This window comes from Rhipicephalus sanguineus, chromosome 10 (assembly GCF_013339695.2).
Source record: "Rhipicephalus sanguineus isolate Rsan-2018 chromosome 10, BIME_Rsan_1.4, whole genome shotgun sequence".
Classification (NCBI taxonomy): Eukaryota; Metazoa; Arthropoda; class Arachnida; order Ixodida; family Ixodidae; genus Rhipicephalus; species Rhipicephalus sanguineus.
In genome coordinates, this window is record NC_051185.1 from 122,646,361 (window position 1) to 122,664,581 (window position 18,221).

The 18,221-nt window shown below is 46.7% G+C and overlaps 1 protein-coding gene across 1 annotated transcript in view; it reads right to left on the reverse strand.

Annotated features, from left to right (window-relative positions):
- Positions 1-4,106: 4,106 nt before the first annotated feature.
- Positions 4,107-18,221, reverse strand: part of LOC119406714 (uncharacterized) — a 49,734-nt gene continuing 35,619 nt past the window's right edge. Inside the window, exons 4-6 of the mRNA XM_037673445.2 lie at positions 17,815-17,921; positions 5,974-6,048; positions 4,107-4,225 (exon numbers count right to left, since the gene is read on the reverse strand). Of these exons, the coding sequence (XP_037529373.1) occupies positions 4,107-4,225; positions 5,974-6,048; positions 17,815-17,921 (301 nt within the window). The remainder of the gene's footprint in view (positions 4,226-5,973; positions 6,049-17,814; positions 17,922-18,221) is intronic.

An 18,221-nucleotide genomic window follows, 5' to 3' on the forward strand; every position in this document is an offset into this window, starting at 1 on the left:
ATAAGAATGATATAACAAAGAAAATTACTAGAAAATTCTCGCGAAATAAGACAAGAAATCTAACACCGGATGAAATGGGGTGACATCTTCACTGTCCGCCGGCTTTCACGGCGTGGACCTGGCTGGAATTTTTGTCGGAGTCTTTTCGCTTGAGGTATACGAGGTGGCGTTTGGTAACTGTTGCAAACTGTCGTGAGCACAGCCAGCCTTAGAACAGCATCACTGATTCGAAGTTTCGCAGCGGCCTTGTAGCTTCGCGGTCACGCTTAAGCTATAAAGCACGCATGGTGCAGATATCAGCCCTTTTTGCAGCTAAAAAGAAGCATTTCAAAATGTTAACAGCGCATATAACGATTAGGAAGGGACGAGATAACAAAGGTAAAGAGCGCTGACTTCTAACTAGTCTTTATTTCGATAAGAAGTGCATATATACATGGCAAGGGAGAGGGCGCTAGACAAGAAAAGAAAGAAAGGATGTACAGGTGCTGCCATCGTTGCCTCATCATCGCCAATACAGCGCGCATATCACCACGTGTGCCCTAAAACCCAGCCAGGTAATCAATTTCTTGATTTAGAAGCGCAATATAGGGAGCGCTAACGCACTTATCTCCTAGCTTATGTATGAAATGGGCTTCAATAACTTCGCGAGTTAGCTGATCCCTATGCCTCGCCATCACTTAGCTCTGATTGAAGCCGGGTGTACACCCGCAGTCACGGCAATGAATGCCGATGTGACCCTGGACCATATTGCGCGGACACCACAATAACGTCTTCAATACGGTCCAGGGCCACATCGGCATTCATTGCCGTGACTGCGGGTGTACACCCGGCTTCAATCAGAGCTAAGTGATGGCGAGGCATAGGGATCAGCTAACTCGCGAAGTTATTGAAGCTGATTTCATACATAAGTTAGGAGATAAGTGCGTTAGTGCTCCCTATATTGCGCTTCTAAATCAAGAAATTGATTACCTGGCTGGGTTTTAGGGCACACGTGGTGATATGCGCGCTGTATTGGCGATGATGAGGCAACGATGGCAGCACCTGTACATCCTTTCTTTCTTTTCTTGTCTAGCGCCCTCTCCCTTGCCATGTATATATGCACTTCTTATCGAAATAAAGACTAGTTAGAAGTCAGCGCTCTTTACCTTTGTTGTCTCGTCCCTTCCTAATCGTTATATGCGCTGTCAACATTTTGAAATGAATCCACACCAACTTGCCCAAGTGTCAACCCTTGTAAAAAGAAGCGTTTGTGACAGCAAGTAACAAATAAACGATCTGTGTTCTTCCGCTGGCCTCAAGCGTGGAGGCGTGTGGCGTATCCTTAAATTTTAGTTCCTCGATCGCGCGCTGATCCTTAGCACATAATATACGAGCAAAACCATTCGCCTTCTCACGCTGCCTGTTCGTCTCAAGTGCGCTAGTGTAATATGGGCGACATGGGTGAATATGGGGAACTCCGGCGATTTTTTATATTCACCAACTTCAATAAAATTTTGAACAGATGTTCTCTTCGGCACCCTAATAATATGTGCCGAATTATACAACCCTAAGTCATTTAGTTTTTTTAGAAAACGACTTTATAAATTGGTAGCCAATTCTGGAATCACGCCTTTAAATGCAGGCCACCCTGTATACATGACGCATCATTTCTACCCTATCCTACCCCGACTCGCGCAGCGGATGGAGCGCGCGCTTTCTTCGTTTTGCCGCGGCTCGATGCCATCGATGCGGGGCACGTCAGCTGCTTCACACGCCGGCAGGTCCAAATCAAAAGGCGATGCTTCCGCGCTCAGGTAGCTGCACTCATCGCTGAACTCGTCGTTCAGACGAGCTGGCACAGCTGGATTCCGCGTCGGAAAACATCGCCATTTTTATTTTTTTCGCGCAATAGAAGAATCGCGTGTGCTATGGCGGCATCAAGTGTATTTCGTGACGTCATCGTCTGCCCAGCATGAAGCAGCTCCCTATTTCGGTTTCGCTTCTGACACATCGTTTATTGCTTATTTAAACTTATTGACGAGTCTCTCGGCAAAATGAAGCACCCTAGCTGTTACAGAACTGTTAATACTATTTCAAAACGGCATTATCTCAATATGGTCGAAAATACACCGGAGTTCCGGCAAGCACGCTTTGTGGGCATGCGATAACCCTCGCTCTGTTTGCAACTTGGCTCCGTCATATGGCGCTGGCACACAGATAAGGCGCCGCTCGCGCACGCTACAGTCAAAGATTTGGACGACTGTACATTCTGTAACTGCCACGAGCGCCAGTGATATCGCTTGAGCGCTCGACGATGCGTGCATAAAACCGACGCGTTTCACCGGAGGTCATATTACCAAAGACCAACGACTCTACCCGGCGCCATCATTTTACAATGACTGTTACTTGCGTGTACTGTGACTGTTTCTTTTGCTGAACATAAGTTCGCCCAATAAGTAACTAAATCTTGACCGGTAGGACTGCTTGGTAATTCACAGTCACAACCGCGTTACAATATTACTTTTGTCTGCGCTTACGATATCAAGCTGAAAATGTTTACACAACAACAACATCAGTATTTGATACAGAGTTAGGAATGTGTAGAAACGTTGTGCTTCGATCTGTTAAACTTGCTTAATTTTCATCAAGTTTTGCCAAGTTTTGAGGCCTGGATTCATCATTTTACTTACTATAGTTGCTATACTTCACAGAATTTAATTTCATCATTGGCTGCACAATGAAAACACTTCTGCATTTCATTAGCATTTGAGTGTGGCAATTCACCCCAAGGTGCTACCTTCTGCTTAATGGCGAACTGCAATTTAAATATCACTTCGGTGGATTGTGACTTTGCCAAGGCAATCCGAACAAGATAAACGCATTTGTAATTCCTTTCTTCTAAGCAGCCTTCAAGCAAATGAGCCAACCAAACTTGGTGGTTGTACGCGTAGGCACACCACCACTGAGGTGTTTCAGCATCCTCTTATCGCTGAGGCCAAACTGAAGAGCCCGGCGTTGTACACAGGCCTTGTCTTTGTCACGAGTCGCTTCAGGTAAGCAATGACGGCAACATTTTCTTGTCTTGCTGCCAAAACTGTGGGCTTTTCATGTTGGCTAACAGCTTGTTGTAATTGGTCGCTTCAGACAGATCTCTGCATTTACACAGCTTTGTTTGTAGTTACGGTATGAAGTCATCAGCGAACGGACGACGATGCGAAACTTTGGCGCCACCTCTTAGCCGCCGCAGGCAGAGCTGTGTTTCCGCGATCGCTACTCTCCGCCTTCGCTTTCTTCCTCATGGCTCCGCTATACCTTACTCTGATTTCCTCCTCTCAATCATTTTCCTGTCGCTGTCGTCCATTCTTTGGTACACTCCACGTTCGCTCTCTTCCAGTCTCTCCTGGGCCAATAGTTCATGCCGACGGCGTGAAACGCGCGAACGGGCGCCTAAGGGGCCCCTAAACCACCCAGAGGCCCAAATTTAGTTGTGGTGTTGCAGCTGTTCACGAGTCTTCAAAAGACACGTAACCGCGAGAATTTCTCGAAGCAGTGCCGTAATAGCGAAGTTACACGCGTTTGATGATCCAAAAACAGCGATTGCTCGTTTCACTACTTTTCGCTATGCTTCGTTCGTCGGCTCGTCTCTCCGCCTCTCCGAGTGCTTCTCGCTGTGCGAGGAGAAGTACTCGCGGGGAGAGAGTGTGCGAGGAAGGAGCGCACGAATGGTGACGTCACGACGAACGCTAGGGGATACCGAAAGACCAGGAGAGGAGTAGGGGATTGTTTTTATTTACTTTGATGCACGCTCACGGCTACTAGCGATGCCGCGATTGGTATTGCTGATCGTGACGGCATTCTGAACTCGATACACGTGTTTACTTGTGATGTTAAGAAATATATCGGAGGTTGTTTAGGGGCCCTTTAACAGAGCGTCCTAAACGAAGAGAACTCCCACCAGAATCCAGCGCCATCTTGCCATCGCAAAGGAAGGTAGGACAAACACCGAAAATATGCTTAATAATTATTTCATTGTCAAAATCGACTGCAAGACAATTCCATGTTTTAGGGCTTATAAGAACTCAACTAATTGTCAATTATAGTAAACTAAGCGTCACAATAGGGGGAACTCAAGTGCGATGCGCTGAGTGGAGGCTCCCGTCATCACTTGTGGCTTCGTTTGCTGTGGGCAAGGTTGGACCTAGAGACGTGCCTTCGGAAGTGTTGTGCGGAGGAACCGTTGTAGTTTCTGAAAAAAAAGTTAAGAGAAAAAGTATGGTAGCATTTACCATTAAAGACCTTGTTATGCGGTAGGGGAACTACACAAGCATATATTACTTCACATGACGCATTTATAACTCACTTTCCGGTTCACAATTACGCTAGAATGTTCCCTGTGTGGCGAACCTCACGCAACCCTTTCCCATATTCTTTTCGGCTGCCCTGCTGATCCTCCCCCGCGGGGACAGCCTGCCATCTCCAGCTGGGAGGACTGGGAGGTCCTGCTCTCGTCTGGGAACCCGGCGTTGCAACTTCCTGCGGTTACTCGGGCTGCCGATGTCATCGCGGTGAGAGGCACGACCGTGTAGACGTGACGTGAGGCCACGCGGTGGTCCAGGGACCCGGGGGGTCCAAACACACTTGCTAAACAAAAATCCCTCGCACTTCAGAAAAAAAGGATTCCTTCTTCCAAATTCTTAACATGATGCTCATACGTCCTCCTTATCAAATCATTTTAAAGCATTAAGGTTTGATTACATGTAGAAATATCGCTTCCTACTAGCTTTTGAAACTGAAGGTAACAAAGGAAATGAAAATACTAGCTGTGTAGCATGCCTGCAACGCAACGTCACGTCGCTATCCACTAAGTGGTGCGAGTATTGGAACATTCCCCGATTACCAAATATAAAGGTACGTAATATCGCACACTTAAGTTTCAATTTTCATCAGAGCGCCTTCACAGCGCGAAATTTGAGCTTAAGCTCTTCCATTATCATTACGGTGGAATGTACACCCTTCTGTATTAGGATAAGCAGCATAGAGTAGCAAATATCTATTTTATCCTCCTGCTTTTTTCGCATTTTTCTTAAAGTGAAACCGAAAATTTTTGCGTTGCCGTATTGTTGCAGTAACAAATTCCTCCCGTTTGAATTTTCGAATTTGTTTTGTACCTCGTTGTGTTCTCCATTGTGCTACTGAAGTGTTTGAAATGTATTTCGGAAGATGCCTATATTCTTGAATGCTGACACTTTTCTCATTTTGCCGGAATGCATGCGGTGCCAGTCCAATTTCTGATAACTCCAACTTCTTTTTGCCTTTCACACCACAGTTTGTTTCTTTTTTATAGGGGAGCGTCCGAATTGCATAAATTGTGCAAGAAATTGGAAGTTATTATTTATAGTTCATCGAAAACGTAAGGAACAATTGCATATCTACAAAGTAACTGACTCTTTTGAACGGTTATCGTATCGTAAGTTCTTCTCTGCACCGGCCTGCTCGCATATACAAAGCGTAGGGACTATTTCGGAGGCTTTGCCGCGGAATTCACTCGGAGCGGGAAGTCGGCATACTTAGAATTTCTCGCCATGTAGAGAAACAGACAGTCCATTCGCGAGGCGGGCTTAGGAGAATGAAATCACCGAGCAATGAGCATATCTTTATCTAGCTTCGTATCAAGCATGCTTTTATTAATGCAACACCTGGTTTACTGTGCAGATGGTGTTCCAAACAAGCGGCCCGAACATGTTGGCTTTCGTTGCAAGCATCAACACCCTCAGACAGCGTGCAGGTGATCAAAACTCAGCTCTAGACTGCATTTATGCAGACCGAACTCATGCTATCTGGAAATCGTGCTTCAATGGAGCAATAATTTCATTTCTGAAGTAGCGGAATCGGTAAAATACCGTGACACACAGATAGCATACGCGCCGCAGAAAAACGAGATGGCCACATGAGCCCTCGGGGAGAGAGATAAAAAGCTCCACGCCGCGGACTGACCGGCCGAAGTCGTGGTGTTGGGTTTCCGCTTGTGAGCCTCCTCCGTTTCATCGGGGACGCCAAGAATGTGCCTGACTGCGACGAAAATGCAAATGGAGTGACATAAACTATATATATATATATATATATATATATATATATATATATATATATATATATATATATATATATATATATATATATATATATATATATATTTGAGAACTAACAGACAGTAATGCCAAGGAAAGTATAGGGGGTGTTATTTGTAGTAATTAGAATATAAATGTGAAGAAAGTAAAGTGGACGAAAAGATAACCTGCCGCCGGCAGGGACCGAACCTGCGACCTTCGAATAACGCGTCCGATGCTCTACCACTGAGCTACGGCGGCGGTCATCTCCCCGTCCACTTTATGGGGTATATATGTGGATTGAAACTTAGGAGTGTCTCCACATCAATCCACATATATACCCCATAAAGTGGACGGGGAGATGACCGCCGCCGTAGCTCAGTGGTAGAGCATCGGACGCGTTATTCGAAGGTCGCAGGTTCGGTCCCTGCCGGCGGCAGGTTATCTTTTCGTCCACTTTACTTTCTTCACATTTATATTCCAATTACTACAAATAACACCCCCTATACTTTCCTTGGCATTACTGTCTGTTAGTTCTCATTAATATTGTGTCTAACAAAGAAAAACGAGCCCTTAAAGGGGTCATGAAGCACCCCTTGGGCTGATTGAAAAAACACATCCTGCGGAAAGCTGACACGGCTATGAACTGCTCTGCCAAATATTACAGTCGTGCGCGCCGCGTAATGGCCACAAGCGGAGCGCGAAGTTGCCGTTTCCCCAGGCTCCCTCTTTTCAAACAGAGGCCGGTTCTCACTCTCGTCGGTGGGCGGGGCGTCTGTCCGCTGTACGTCGCAAAGACATAGCATGCTTATTGGCCGATAGCCGACGTAAATCGAGAGCGGCGTTCGGATCAGATGCGCTTCTTGCCGCGGAATGCCGCCACTTGCCGGCGCCGCACTCACGCAAGCGAATCACAGCGGGAGAGCGATCGCGTTTCATGACGCGCGCTGGCGTAACTTCTTTCCCCCATGCCATCCCTCCCTGTCTAGCTTCCAGTGCGCTCGTCGGCACGAGAAAAGAGAGAAAGCGCTGGGAGCGTGCGCCAAACCCCCGTAACTCCGCTGATTCTTGACGGATTCGAGAAATTTTTGCGGCAATCGATTCGGGAGGCAGTACACTCCGATACTGAGGCCATTAGATCATTACTTGGAAAAGTGGTTCATGACCCCTTTAAGAGTAATCTTCTTTCCTATATATATATATATATATATATATATATATATATATATATATATATATATATATATATATATATATATATATATGTATTTATTTGGCTACATTTTAATGCTCGTCTATTTTAATCCTCTTGTTATAATTAGTATATCGTCTTGAGTTGTGGATTCCGTTTACCCTTCATTATTACTGCTTTGTTGCTTGTGATATGGTGAACCCATGGTTCTTCGAGTGGATCTAATATAAAGTTGGCAAAGACAAGGTCTATGCATGTTCCTCGGGTGGTTGTTGGTTGTTTCCAGTCATAGGAAATGCATCGTAGAGTGTATCGAGGCATCATATACTGCATAATCCAGTCGATGTCCATAATTTCTATATTGAAGTCACCGACTAGTATAAAGGATTTGTGTTTGTACTTTGTTTCGTAATCGTAATCGCAACATACACACATGTTTCGCCTTTGAGGAGGAAACGCCGCGGACTTCTAAAGTTGTCTCCGACTCAAGCTCTTACGAAAGCATTTCTTCAGGGTTTCTCGTTGAAACAAGCTGTCAGGCACGACACCTTCCACATACCACTGTGCACATCCTTCAGAATTGTGATAGACAGATTTGTTGATTTCGGGAACATAGTGTCCTTAATTATTATTTGATTTCATTTTTATTAGGATATTTCAGGAGTGTTTTGAGTGCTGCATATGACTTTTATATGAGACTTTATATTCGTAATCGTAATCGCAACATACACTCATGTGTTTCGACTATAGCAACGGTTTTTATACCGTGACAGCGGACAGTGAGAGTCGACTACAAAGCTAGGTCATAAGGTGCTTCGCCCCTAAAATAACTTGGGGTAGCTGGAACCAGCACTCTGTGACGGGGTTAATGCCAATTAAAAAAACATGCGCAAGAACTCGAAATTCAAATTTTGTAGAGAAGCCCATTCATAAAAGAAAGGCGCGCGCGTGTAGGTAGTAGCCAATGTTCAGAATGTTTTACAATATTCGATTTAGAATGCAATGGTTCGGCGTTGCGCAACCATTGAAGATTTTAGCAGTTATAACAGTTAGTAAACATGCGCTTGCGTAGTAAAGTGGTTTCAAGTGCCCGCCCCCCTTAAATTTTTAAATTTCGCATGTTTGAGTTCACACAGACATGCAAAAACACGCACGACCATACATAAAGGGTGTTGAACACCCCACCTCCCGAAAACAAATTTTGGCTACACCATTGTAAACATGCAACGTAGACGTATGCAGGATCATCGAATGTGACTCTACCGTCGAACATGCGATATTCAGTGGAAATTGTCGTTGAGGTATACACCATTATGCTTCTGGCTTCATGAATCTGGAATTGGTGTCATCCGCATTGAAGGACAGTGTTATTTTAGCTGGAGCAACAATTTATTTGTTGGCTCATGTTATGTTTTGTTCGCCGCTAAAGGTTCGGCGGTTCAGCGATTGCCACAATCGGTCGAGAAACAGTCGGCACAGTGTGGGCACTTTCCAGTAAAATTTCTCCACCGACGAACACTATGCCACCCTATAGTCGGATACAACTTAAGAGGTCCGGAAAGGCCCCACCCAGATGATCGAAGAGTGGCAGCCGATCGTCTCCGCGACTGAAGAAATATTCCCGCCCATGCACTTGTCAACGTTCTCCGAAGGCGGCGTCAAGGGCCGTCCTGCTGATGACGTCAGTCTGGAGGACTTGTAAGTGTTCTCCGAATGCGGGCTTTGGGACCGTCCTGCTCATGACGCCAGTCTGGAGTGCGCACCCATTGGTGCAGACTTGCACACATCGACGTTTGCGGAGGAAATGCCGCCGACGTCTAAAGTTGTATCCGAACTTCGGCCTCGAGTGCCTCAAGTGTGACAATCCTTATTAAGCGGCGATAAACAAGAAGTAAACCTAACAACATGTTGACAAGTAATGACTTGAAAAATCCGCTTTTTGCATAATCATTGATGTCATATCTATCAAAAATTGTAGCCGTTGTCCAAATTTAGTCTTTTCCTTATAGCAGCCATTAATTGAAGCATGCTTTGAAAACTGCTCCCTTGCATTCAGACATCGAAGACTAAGATGACGTACGCTTTTTACTCACGTCGTCCCACACATCTGAAACGAAACGAAAAAAGACATAAATAGAAGATTCAAAGCCAGCTTTGTTCAAAGCTTTTTTCTCTCTTTTTTTTAGAACAAGTTTCCCAGATACAATGGTTACGAGCTCATGTGCTTTGTGTAAGGAATGAACGAAAGAAGAGAAATTCTATCGCGGGGCTCTTTTTTTGCTGTTAGGCACAACCAACTAAATCCAACAGAGTATTAAAATTCGTATATATGACAATAAACATTCCTTTACTAATTAATTACTAAGTATGGTGTCATGCTGGCACTGGAGGACATCAAGAGGTTTCACTCGTGAGCACTGGCTGCCACAGCGCTGGCATGATGAACAACGCCGGCTGGAGTGAGCTAATGCATCGCGTCGCCTTTTGCTTCAATCTTTCACGAAAAATAGTAAAATAAGACACTACTCTCATTGCGAAAATGTAGTCGCAATAGACGCTAGAAAGCGGTAACACTCCCCAAAATTGTGCACCAAAAAACTGCGCTTTTTGATATTGCTCTTTCTTTTTCAAGAATAATCGCCATATACCAAAGGGTTATTATTATTATTATTATTATTATTATTATTATTATTATTATTATTATTATTATTATTATTATTATTATTATTATTATTATTGTTGTTGTTGTTGCTGTTGTTGTTGTTTTGTGTGTGAAACGCCATATGCTTATCGGCAAAGCTAACTTGTGGGCTTTTGCAGCGTGCCAAACTATTTGAATATGGAGCACGCCTTATTGAGTTGAGGATTACTGATTAAATCTGACCACCTGAGGACTTCGTGCCCCTAAATGTGTAGTACAAGTGTTTTTGCACGTCGGACCCATCGAAAGGCAGCACCTGTGGCCAGAAGCTTATCGTTATGACGCAGTGTTACTCGCAGAAGCGTGAAACACAGTGGTAAAGGTAGGTAGCGAACAAAACTATCACTAATAGGCGTGCGTGAATAATCAAGCAGCCTTCTCAGATAACAATAAATGCGAATCAAATAGCGCGGTGAGCGAATATCTAAAATTTTCATGCTGTTTCCGAGAAATGTGTAGCTTTCCTTCTATCAACGTCTTTCTTAATTTGTTGAAATTATCATTACCTCATGGACTATGCGTATTATGAAGTCGTTTTAATAAATACAAGCAAGGCGAACAGGGAATATCTCAGCAATTCACAAATTCGAGGCTAACATACGCAGTAATGCATTACTGAATACATATTTTATCCGAAAGCTTCGCTGTCTGTAGTTATGTTCTCTGTATACATCTTCGAATAAACAGAGAATTAAGTTGGTTCACTCTATTGGCAGAAGTTAAAGCAACCTTTTTTTCCTTGTTAGAACGGGCACAACATAATGTGTCACCCTTGCACCCAGAAGCTTAATAAATAACTTGTTGGGTTTTACGTATGACAGCCACAATTATGATTATGAGGCGCACCATAGTGGGGGACACCGGGACAATTTCGGCCACCTGGCATTATTTGAAGTGCACCGAAATCTAAGTACGTGAGCGCTGTTGTATCTCTCCGCCCTCGAAATGCGGCTGCTTTCGCCCGGAATCCCTGCCGCGCCTTGAATCTTAGCAACGCGTCCCCTTAGCTGCTTAGATGTGGTCGAGTTCGTTCGTAGTGCCATGCCCGCTTCTTGTTTTATTTTGATGAGAACGTTTCTTTCGTTGAGAAAGTCGTCCTGCGTCATGGCGCCCCAGAGGCCCTCATCACCGACAGAGGCACGGCGTTTACTGTTGACCTAACTCAGGCAATAGTGAGATACAGCCAAACAAGCCACCGCCTGACCACAGCGTACCACCCACAGACCAATGCCCTCACCGAGCGGCCAAACAAGACTATCGCCGACATGTTGGCCATGTTTGTCGACGTCGAACACAAGACGTGGGATGCCATCCTTCCGTATGTTACCTTCGCATACAACACGGCCATGCAAGAAATGACGCAAATGACGCCGTACAAGCTGGTCTACGGAAGGAGCCCGGCGACGACGCTCGATGCAATGCTACTAACCGCCACCGAAGAAGATGATCTCGACGTCGCCCCTTATTTGCAACGTGCTGAAGAAGCTCGACAGCTCGCCCGCCTGTGCATCAAGAACAAGCAGAGGGCCGACAGCCGTCACTATAATCTCCGACGACGCCACTTGGAGTACCAACCCGGTGACCGTGTTTCGGTATGGACACCGATACGCCGACGTGGGCTCAGTGAAAAACTTCTTCGGCGATACTTCGGAGGATACAAGGTGCTTCGACGTCTCGGCGCTCTTGAGTACGAGGTCATCTCGAACGGCATTACGAACTCCCAGCGACGTGGCGCACGACCTGAAGTCGTCCATGTCGTGCGCCGTAAGCCGTTTTTTGCACGTTGGTGAACCGGGGGACTCTACTTTTTTCTTTGTTATTGTAATTTTTGTGTATGCACTTGTTTTTTTTTTCCTTCTATGTTCTGTCACAAGCATCGGGACGATGCTTTTTCAGAGGGGCGCAATGCCACGCCCGCTTGTTTTATTTTGATGTATTCGGGTTTGACCAGCAATGACGGTTAGCAACGCTCGGCACTGACCGCGCGGCAGTGTTCGAGATGCTTCGCAATTGTAGTAGATCACTTTGTTAATCACTTTGTCGACGTCCTGCGCGCACACTTTGTTAAGAGTGCGCGCAGGACGCCGATAGTCTAGATTATTCCAGAGCTTGCGCGGCCACCAGTGATAAGACTGGAAAGTTCGACGCGTGATGTATAAAAGACGGCGCGTCGCAGCCATGAGCAGTTTATCGACGGCCGACGCTCTGTTCGCCGTTATCAGTGTACAGTGTGTATTGCTGTAGCTTTCCTTTCCGTGCCCGGCCACAAGTACGGCCAAATAAACTTTCATCTTGGACACGTCGACTCGACTGCTACCTTCGTCGACGTCACGACCACGTTTATACCCCTGTCACACGGCCACCACCGAACTTCGTTAAACTCCATCAATGTAAAACTCCATGATGGGGTTCGACGGAGATGGAGTTGTGCCCATGTCACACGGCAGTTTTACGAGCTTCGGACAGAAGCCGCAAGGGGTCCATTAGGCGCTGCTGCACCTACGTCTGCATGCAAGATTTCGCGTCTAATCACGCTGAAAACATTCTCAATGATATGTGTGATTATAAAAGTATAAATTATTCACACCGATACAAATTTTTTTAGTCTTTATCACATAAACGTGTACCTGCAAGTATGTTGGCAGTAATTTTGACAGGAGTGCTGGCAACACTGCACGCTTGTTTTGGTACGCATCTTTTCTACGCGTACCGATTGTCAAACACGCTGCAAGTTGTCGCCGAGCTCTTTGAAGTTGCGCTACCACCCAGATCACGTTGTCCTTTCCAATTTCGGTTGAGCACAGGTCTAACGTCCAGTCCACGAAGCCTTTGCTGCGTATGGCTCCCACAACAGTCCGCATGTACTGCCAGCACGAGTGCCGGCGTCGACGAAGAAGGAAGAAAACCGGCGTCACTCACTGTTATGACTATTGGCAGTGTTGAAGTAGAATGAAGGGCAGCGCAATAAGAAGGGAACGAGATGCACAGACGTAAACAAGACGATGCACACGGACTCGGAGACACTTATTCAAAATGGCGGCACGACGATTTTTGTCGAGGCATGGTGCAGAGAGTATGTGCACTTATATGCGTATTTCTTTTCTTTACACGCACGTTATGAATGAATTAGGCAGTGAAATATCTTTCAAAATTATTAAAATTCATTATTGTGTTGACTGCGGCTGTTTTGTGTTTGCGGTTTTTTCCGTAACTACAGATTACTGGGGGCGAGAGTACTCCATTAGGCCGCTAATGGAGATCGCCGAACTCCCTTGGCGAAACGTCCCGTTTAACTTCCTTGGCGTAAGGGAGACCGTGTGACACGGACCGCATCTCCGTTGACGTAACGACGAGGGAGTTACACGGAGTTAGCGGGTGCCCGTGTGACAGGGGGCACAGCTCGATTCAGACAAGGGCCGAGGAAGCGCTCTTCTGTGGTCTGTGTTCTTCATCCCTTGTATCAATCGCGCTGTGCCTTCTTACTGGATGCAATATACAGTCGATTTGCTGATAGTTTTGCATCAATACTGCGAGGCCATCCATTGGTAGTGATGGGGGCATTTGGCGCCCCCTGGGCGTAGACCTGTGCGCCGGTCCCAAAATTACTGGCGGCGGCGCGCCGGTGTTTGCACCTCCGGCGGCTGCGTGTGAATGGCGCGGGGTTGATCGGATCGGCGGCGGCGTGGCGCGGGAGGGGGAAGGGGGGAGAGAAGGACATTCAAGAGATGGTGGGAAGAGAATTTTGCCTCTTGATTTTTAGAAAAAATCTCTTTCACGAAAAGGGCCAAGCAGTGAATGCGATAACAACGTGGCGTAATGTTATACGAACTAAGGCTAGCAGCTAACTCTTTTTGGTCCAATCTCGCGTAACTCTACAAAACTCTGGCGCATGGGAATACGGCCGTACCCGGGAAAGAAATAGTTTTCGTACAATTTCTTGTATCAGTGTACACGGCACGAAGCGGTGAACTCACAGCGCGTAGGAGGGTATACGAGCCGTTTGCTGATGTCTGCCGACATAGCGACCGCGCCGCTTATATATAGTCAATGTTCACAATTGCTGCTCGAGCCACGCAGGCCCCCCCTACCCCGGCGTACCTTCATGGTCCTTCACCCAGCGAAAGACGGGCGCGGCGTTTGCTTTCTGGTTGAAGAGCAATTAACGGCAGGCCTCGCACGCGGGTTGATATTATCGCATGCGCCCTCTGTGCGACACAGAAGGCCTGCTTGTTTCAACTCTGCTTCAGCCGTGTTCCTCGCCAGCGCTCGCGAGCTTTTACTCGCGGGTACAACATACGATGCGCGCAGCGTTGTCGTCGATTTGGGCTTTATACGGAACAGTACGGCGACGGTGAAAACCTGTCCAGGGTGTCCATATAATTGTTATTACAATAAAGAAGTATACAAAAATCGTGGAACAGGGCTCGCCTTTTTTCTGGAGAGCTGCATTGTCTCCACTGTAAAGAGTTCGTCCGTTGGAAGAACCAAATAATCTGACGCCTTTTCCATTGTTTTCGTTCTCGCCTTCACTACCCTTCTTGCAGGCGATATCTTCTCGCGCCACATACAGTAAAACCTCGGTGATACGAATCTCGCGAGGTTACCAAAAATATTCGTATGATCCGAAATTCGTATCACCAGTAAACATGGAAAATTAGTATGCGACAAAAGAAAGTTGGCGTACGTTTTGATTCAGTGTTTCTCAGGGCCGCAGCGACGTCATGAACAGCTCTGAATGATTGCCAGTAAAGTTTCTGGACGTCAGCGATCATACTTGTACTCGTAAATATACGGTGGATGCGCGCTTGTGTAATTAACGAGCCAGATGTGTTGTGCCCCGTGAACACTAGTAGCCCCTTCCTAATCTTACTACGCTTTTCTGCATGACAGCAGAGTACTGCGGCGAAAGTGACTTAAGAATCGCTTTGCACACGAGATACAGGCCAAGCTCCTTCGCCAAGCCCGTCCGCTTCGTCTCTTGGGGTCTTCGCCCACCTTTAAGAGGACTTCATGACGGACCCGCAGCCCAAGTTTCAGTCTTGTTTCATAGAACGCCTGATTGTGGGGACGTGGCTTGCATCGACGTGGCAGGCACGTGTTAACACAGTACAAAGACGCTGCGGCCTTGAACACAAGAGCACGCGTCAACGCGTCCGTCGGGGGAAAAAAACGCGACGTCAACGTCATCTGTAATCTAAACACGAAGGCGCCTAAAGGCATCCAAGATTCGCGCGCACTATCTCGGAGGCAACGACGCATCGTTGATGGTCAGGAAGCGCGCATGCCTGCGCCCGCGCGTGACTGCCGCGTCTTCCGCGACAGCGCGGGCAGCACCTGTTCGTACCTGTGCGCTAGCGTACGTTCGTATCAAACATCGCGGGGTGCAAATCGGTTCGCAACAACTGTACCCCAATACATTGCAGGCGAATGAACCTTGGCCGGGACCACAGAAAAATTCGTATCACCCCGAAATTCGTACGAGTCATGATCGTATCACCGAGGTTTTACTGTATTTTTTCATAAAGCCCGCGTACAATGTCGGCACTAAGCGTTGAGCCTATCAGTATTTCGCGCTTGTCGGCTACACCCTGTTATCTCCGATTGCGCAGTCGGAAACGCACAAAATGGAGCGAAATATATAGTCACGCGAGACAAGGAAGGAAAAGTGGGCGACTCCATGGCAAAGAATGGTGGAGACAATTCACAACTGATATTTCTCGTATATCAAACACTCAAAAGCGCGTAGCCTAATGGTGTCACATGAATCACTGTTGTGGCATCACGAAGTGCGCCAAAAAGGCGAGAAACGCCGAGAGAGAATGACGCGCTCGATTTTGTATTTTCAGAGGCTGTTTTGGGGCCCTTAAAACGACAGGGCGTGCAGACACGCACAGAAGAGAGTAGTCAAGACACCACAAACGCCGCTGCCAACTGAAATATCGTACCAGCTGCGGAAAAGAAGGTAGACACAAATGCTTATCTGCGCATTCCCAGGCAAGAGGCGATACCTATAAATCAGGTGCGCGTGGCGGTCTACGTGAGAGATAACTATTCACTCTCTTGATTTCTCTCTTGTGTCTGTTTGCCCGTCGTGTCTTTTTAATGTGAACACCTTCCAACTAACTCAGCTATCTGTTATTGTAAGTTTTTCATTGCCTTCACTTCTATATCTATTTACCGATTTACTCGAGTAAACACGAAAGAAAGTGTACTAACGCATCGATATATATTCCTTATCTATTTTATTTATCTATGCAAAGTGCACTGGGTCCAAGGCTCCACGAATATGCTATACAGCGAGCTGCGTCCTCGCCCTTTAAGGCTAGAGGACGCCGCAGAGTTGAGGTCAGGCAACACTCGGAAAACTTCTGAAGGAGAGAAATTTCCAGGCAGTTATTCTCGATGTGTCCACCTTAAGGAGATATACACAGTCCATCTCGCCAGAGAGCAATCAGTTACTCGAAAAGCGCTGAGCCGTGATGTCACCTCACGCTTGACCACGTCGACGCACCAACCCGCCATCACCTGCCCACGGTAAGAAAGAAGTGGACGAAATGTACAGAAACAGGAACTTGTCAAGCCTGAACGTACATATGAATGTGTCCCAGATGTTTGAGAACGATGCAGGAATGCGTACCGACCTTCGCAGGTGCGTTAGACGGGCGGCCGCATTAACCTAATTTGATGGCCAGCGCACTTAGAGTTTATGCACGGCCTCCGAGATGTGCACCCAAAAGCGGATCTCTTGCGTTGAAGCGCATTGCGTCCCTCAGTAATAATAGCTGGGGTTTTACGTTCCAAAATTACGATATGATTATGAAAGACGCCGTAGAGGAGGGCTCCGGAAATTTTGACCATCTGGCGTTTTTTAACGTGTACTGACATCGCACAGTATACAAGCCTCTAGCATTTCGCCTCCATCGAAATACGACCGCCGCGGCCGAGGTCGAACCCGCGCGACCTTCGGGTGAGCAGCTGAGCACCATAACCACTGCTTCACCGCGGCGGACCATTCCGTCCCTCTCATTTGTGTCGAGAGTTGTGAAAGCTTCGTGATGTCAAAATGAGAAAAGAACTGGAAACAGGGGGCGCGCTGCTCGCCGAGCTCCTGCCAATCAGCGGCGGCTGTACAGTCCATTACATAGAGACATCGAGAAGAGCTCCTCCGGTGATGTGTTGTATTTTATGTCCCGATTCCGCGTACATATTAAAATAAAAGACAAACGGCAGCGCGCCGCAATTATAGCGCGGCGGCGTCGTCATCCCTCTCGGGACTTCGGCGGCGGCGCACAGCTGCTGGGCGTGGTGGACACTGCGGACATCTTATCTGCGCGCGCGCTTGTTCGTGTGTGCGCGTGCGTGCGCGTGTGTGTGTGTGTTTGTGTGCGTGCACGGAAAGAGGAAGGAAGTCACGGGAACGGGAGTGAGGCCTAAAAAACCTGACATATCAAAACAATACCCGTTTATAATGCTTAGATTACGCAAAACTGTATCGCTTCTATTCAAACGTTTCCTCAAACGTCGAGTGATATTAACGTCCCAGCGTGCTGTAAACCTTCTGTTCGCTGTGTATGGGCTATTGCATCATTTCCGCTCCAATGTCATGTTTTGTACCTTGTAGGACGTGAAGCACTTGAGAAATGTACCGAATATTAGTATTTTAGATCGACACCATTGAATTCGAGGGCTGAACAGAAGACGACTATGTCAGATGTGCTATAGAAAGTTTCGCACATCCCTTTATACATAACCTGAGACAGCAAAATAAATCCCAAAGAACATGTTCTTGTCATTATACAGCGTACTTTAAATGATATAAAGGACATTTTCGCGCTCACCGGGAAAGTATACCTTGATACACAGGAAGGTCACCATCGTGATGCAAATGGTACCGACGAATACGAAGGGTGTATAGTGGCACTGGAGGTGCTTCTTTTGCATGGCCCTGCAAAGGTCCGAAAAGACGATGTGAAAAGCACATGCGGAAGTGGGTTTAGTTGGTGCGCATCAGAATAAAAATTTCAAGAAAAAGAAACAAAACTCTAACGCACCGACATTGTCCCGATTTATGGCGCTATTAGCTGTCACAAAAGTTAATGCAACCTGCATGCCAACACTCCTCTGCTGCAGCAAGAAGCACGCAAAACGAAAAGATGCGAAGAAGAATGCTGTACTTCCTGTTGCACTTCCGTTGTGCCGCTTCCAGAAGCCCATGTGACATCCGGATGCACCCTTTCGTTCTTGC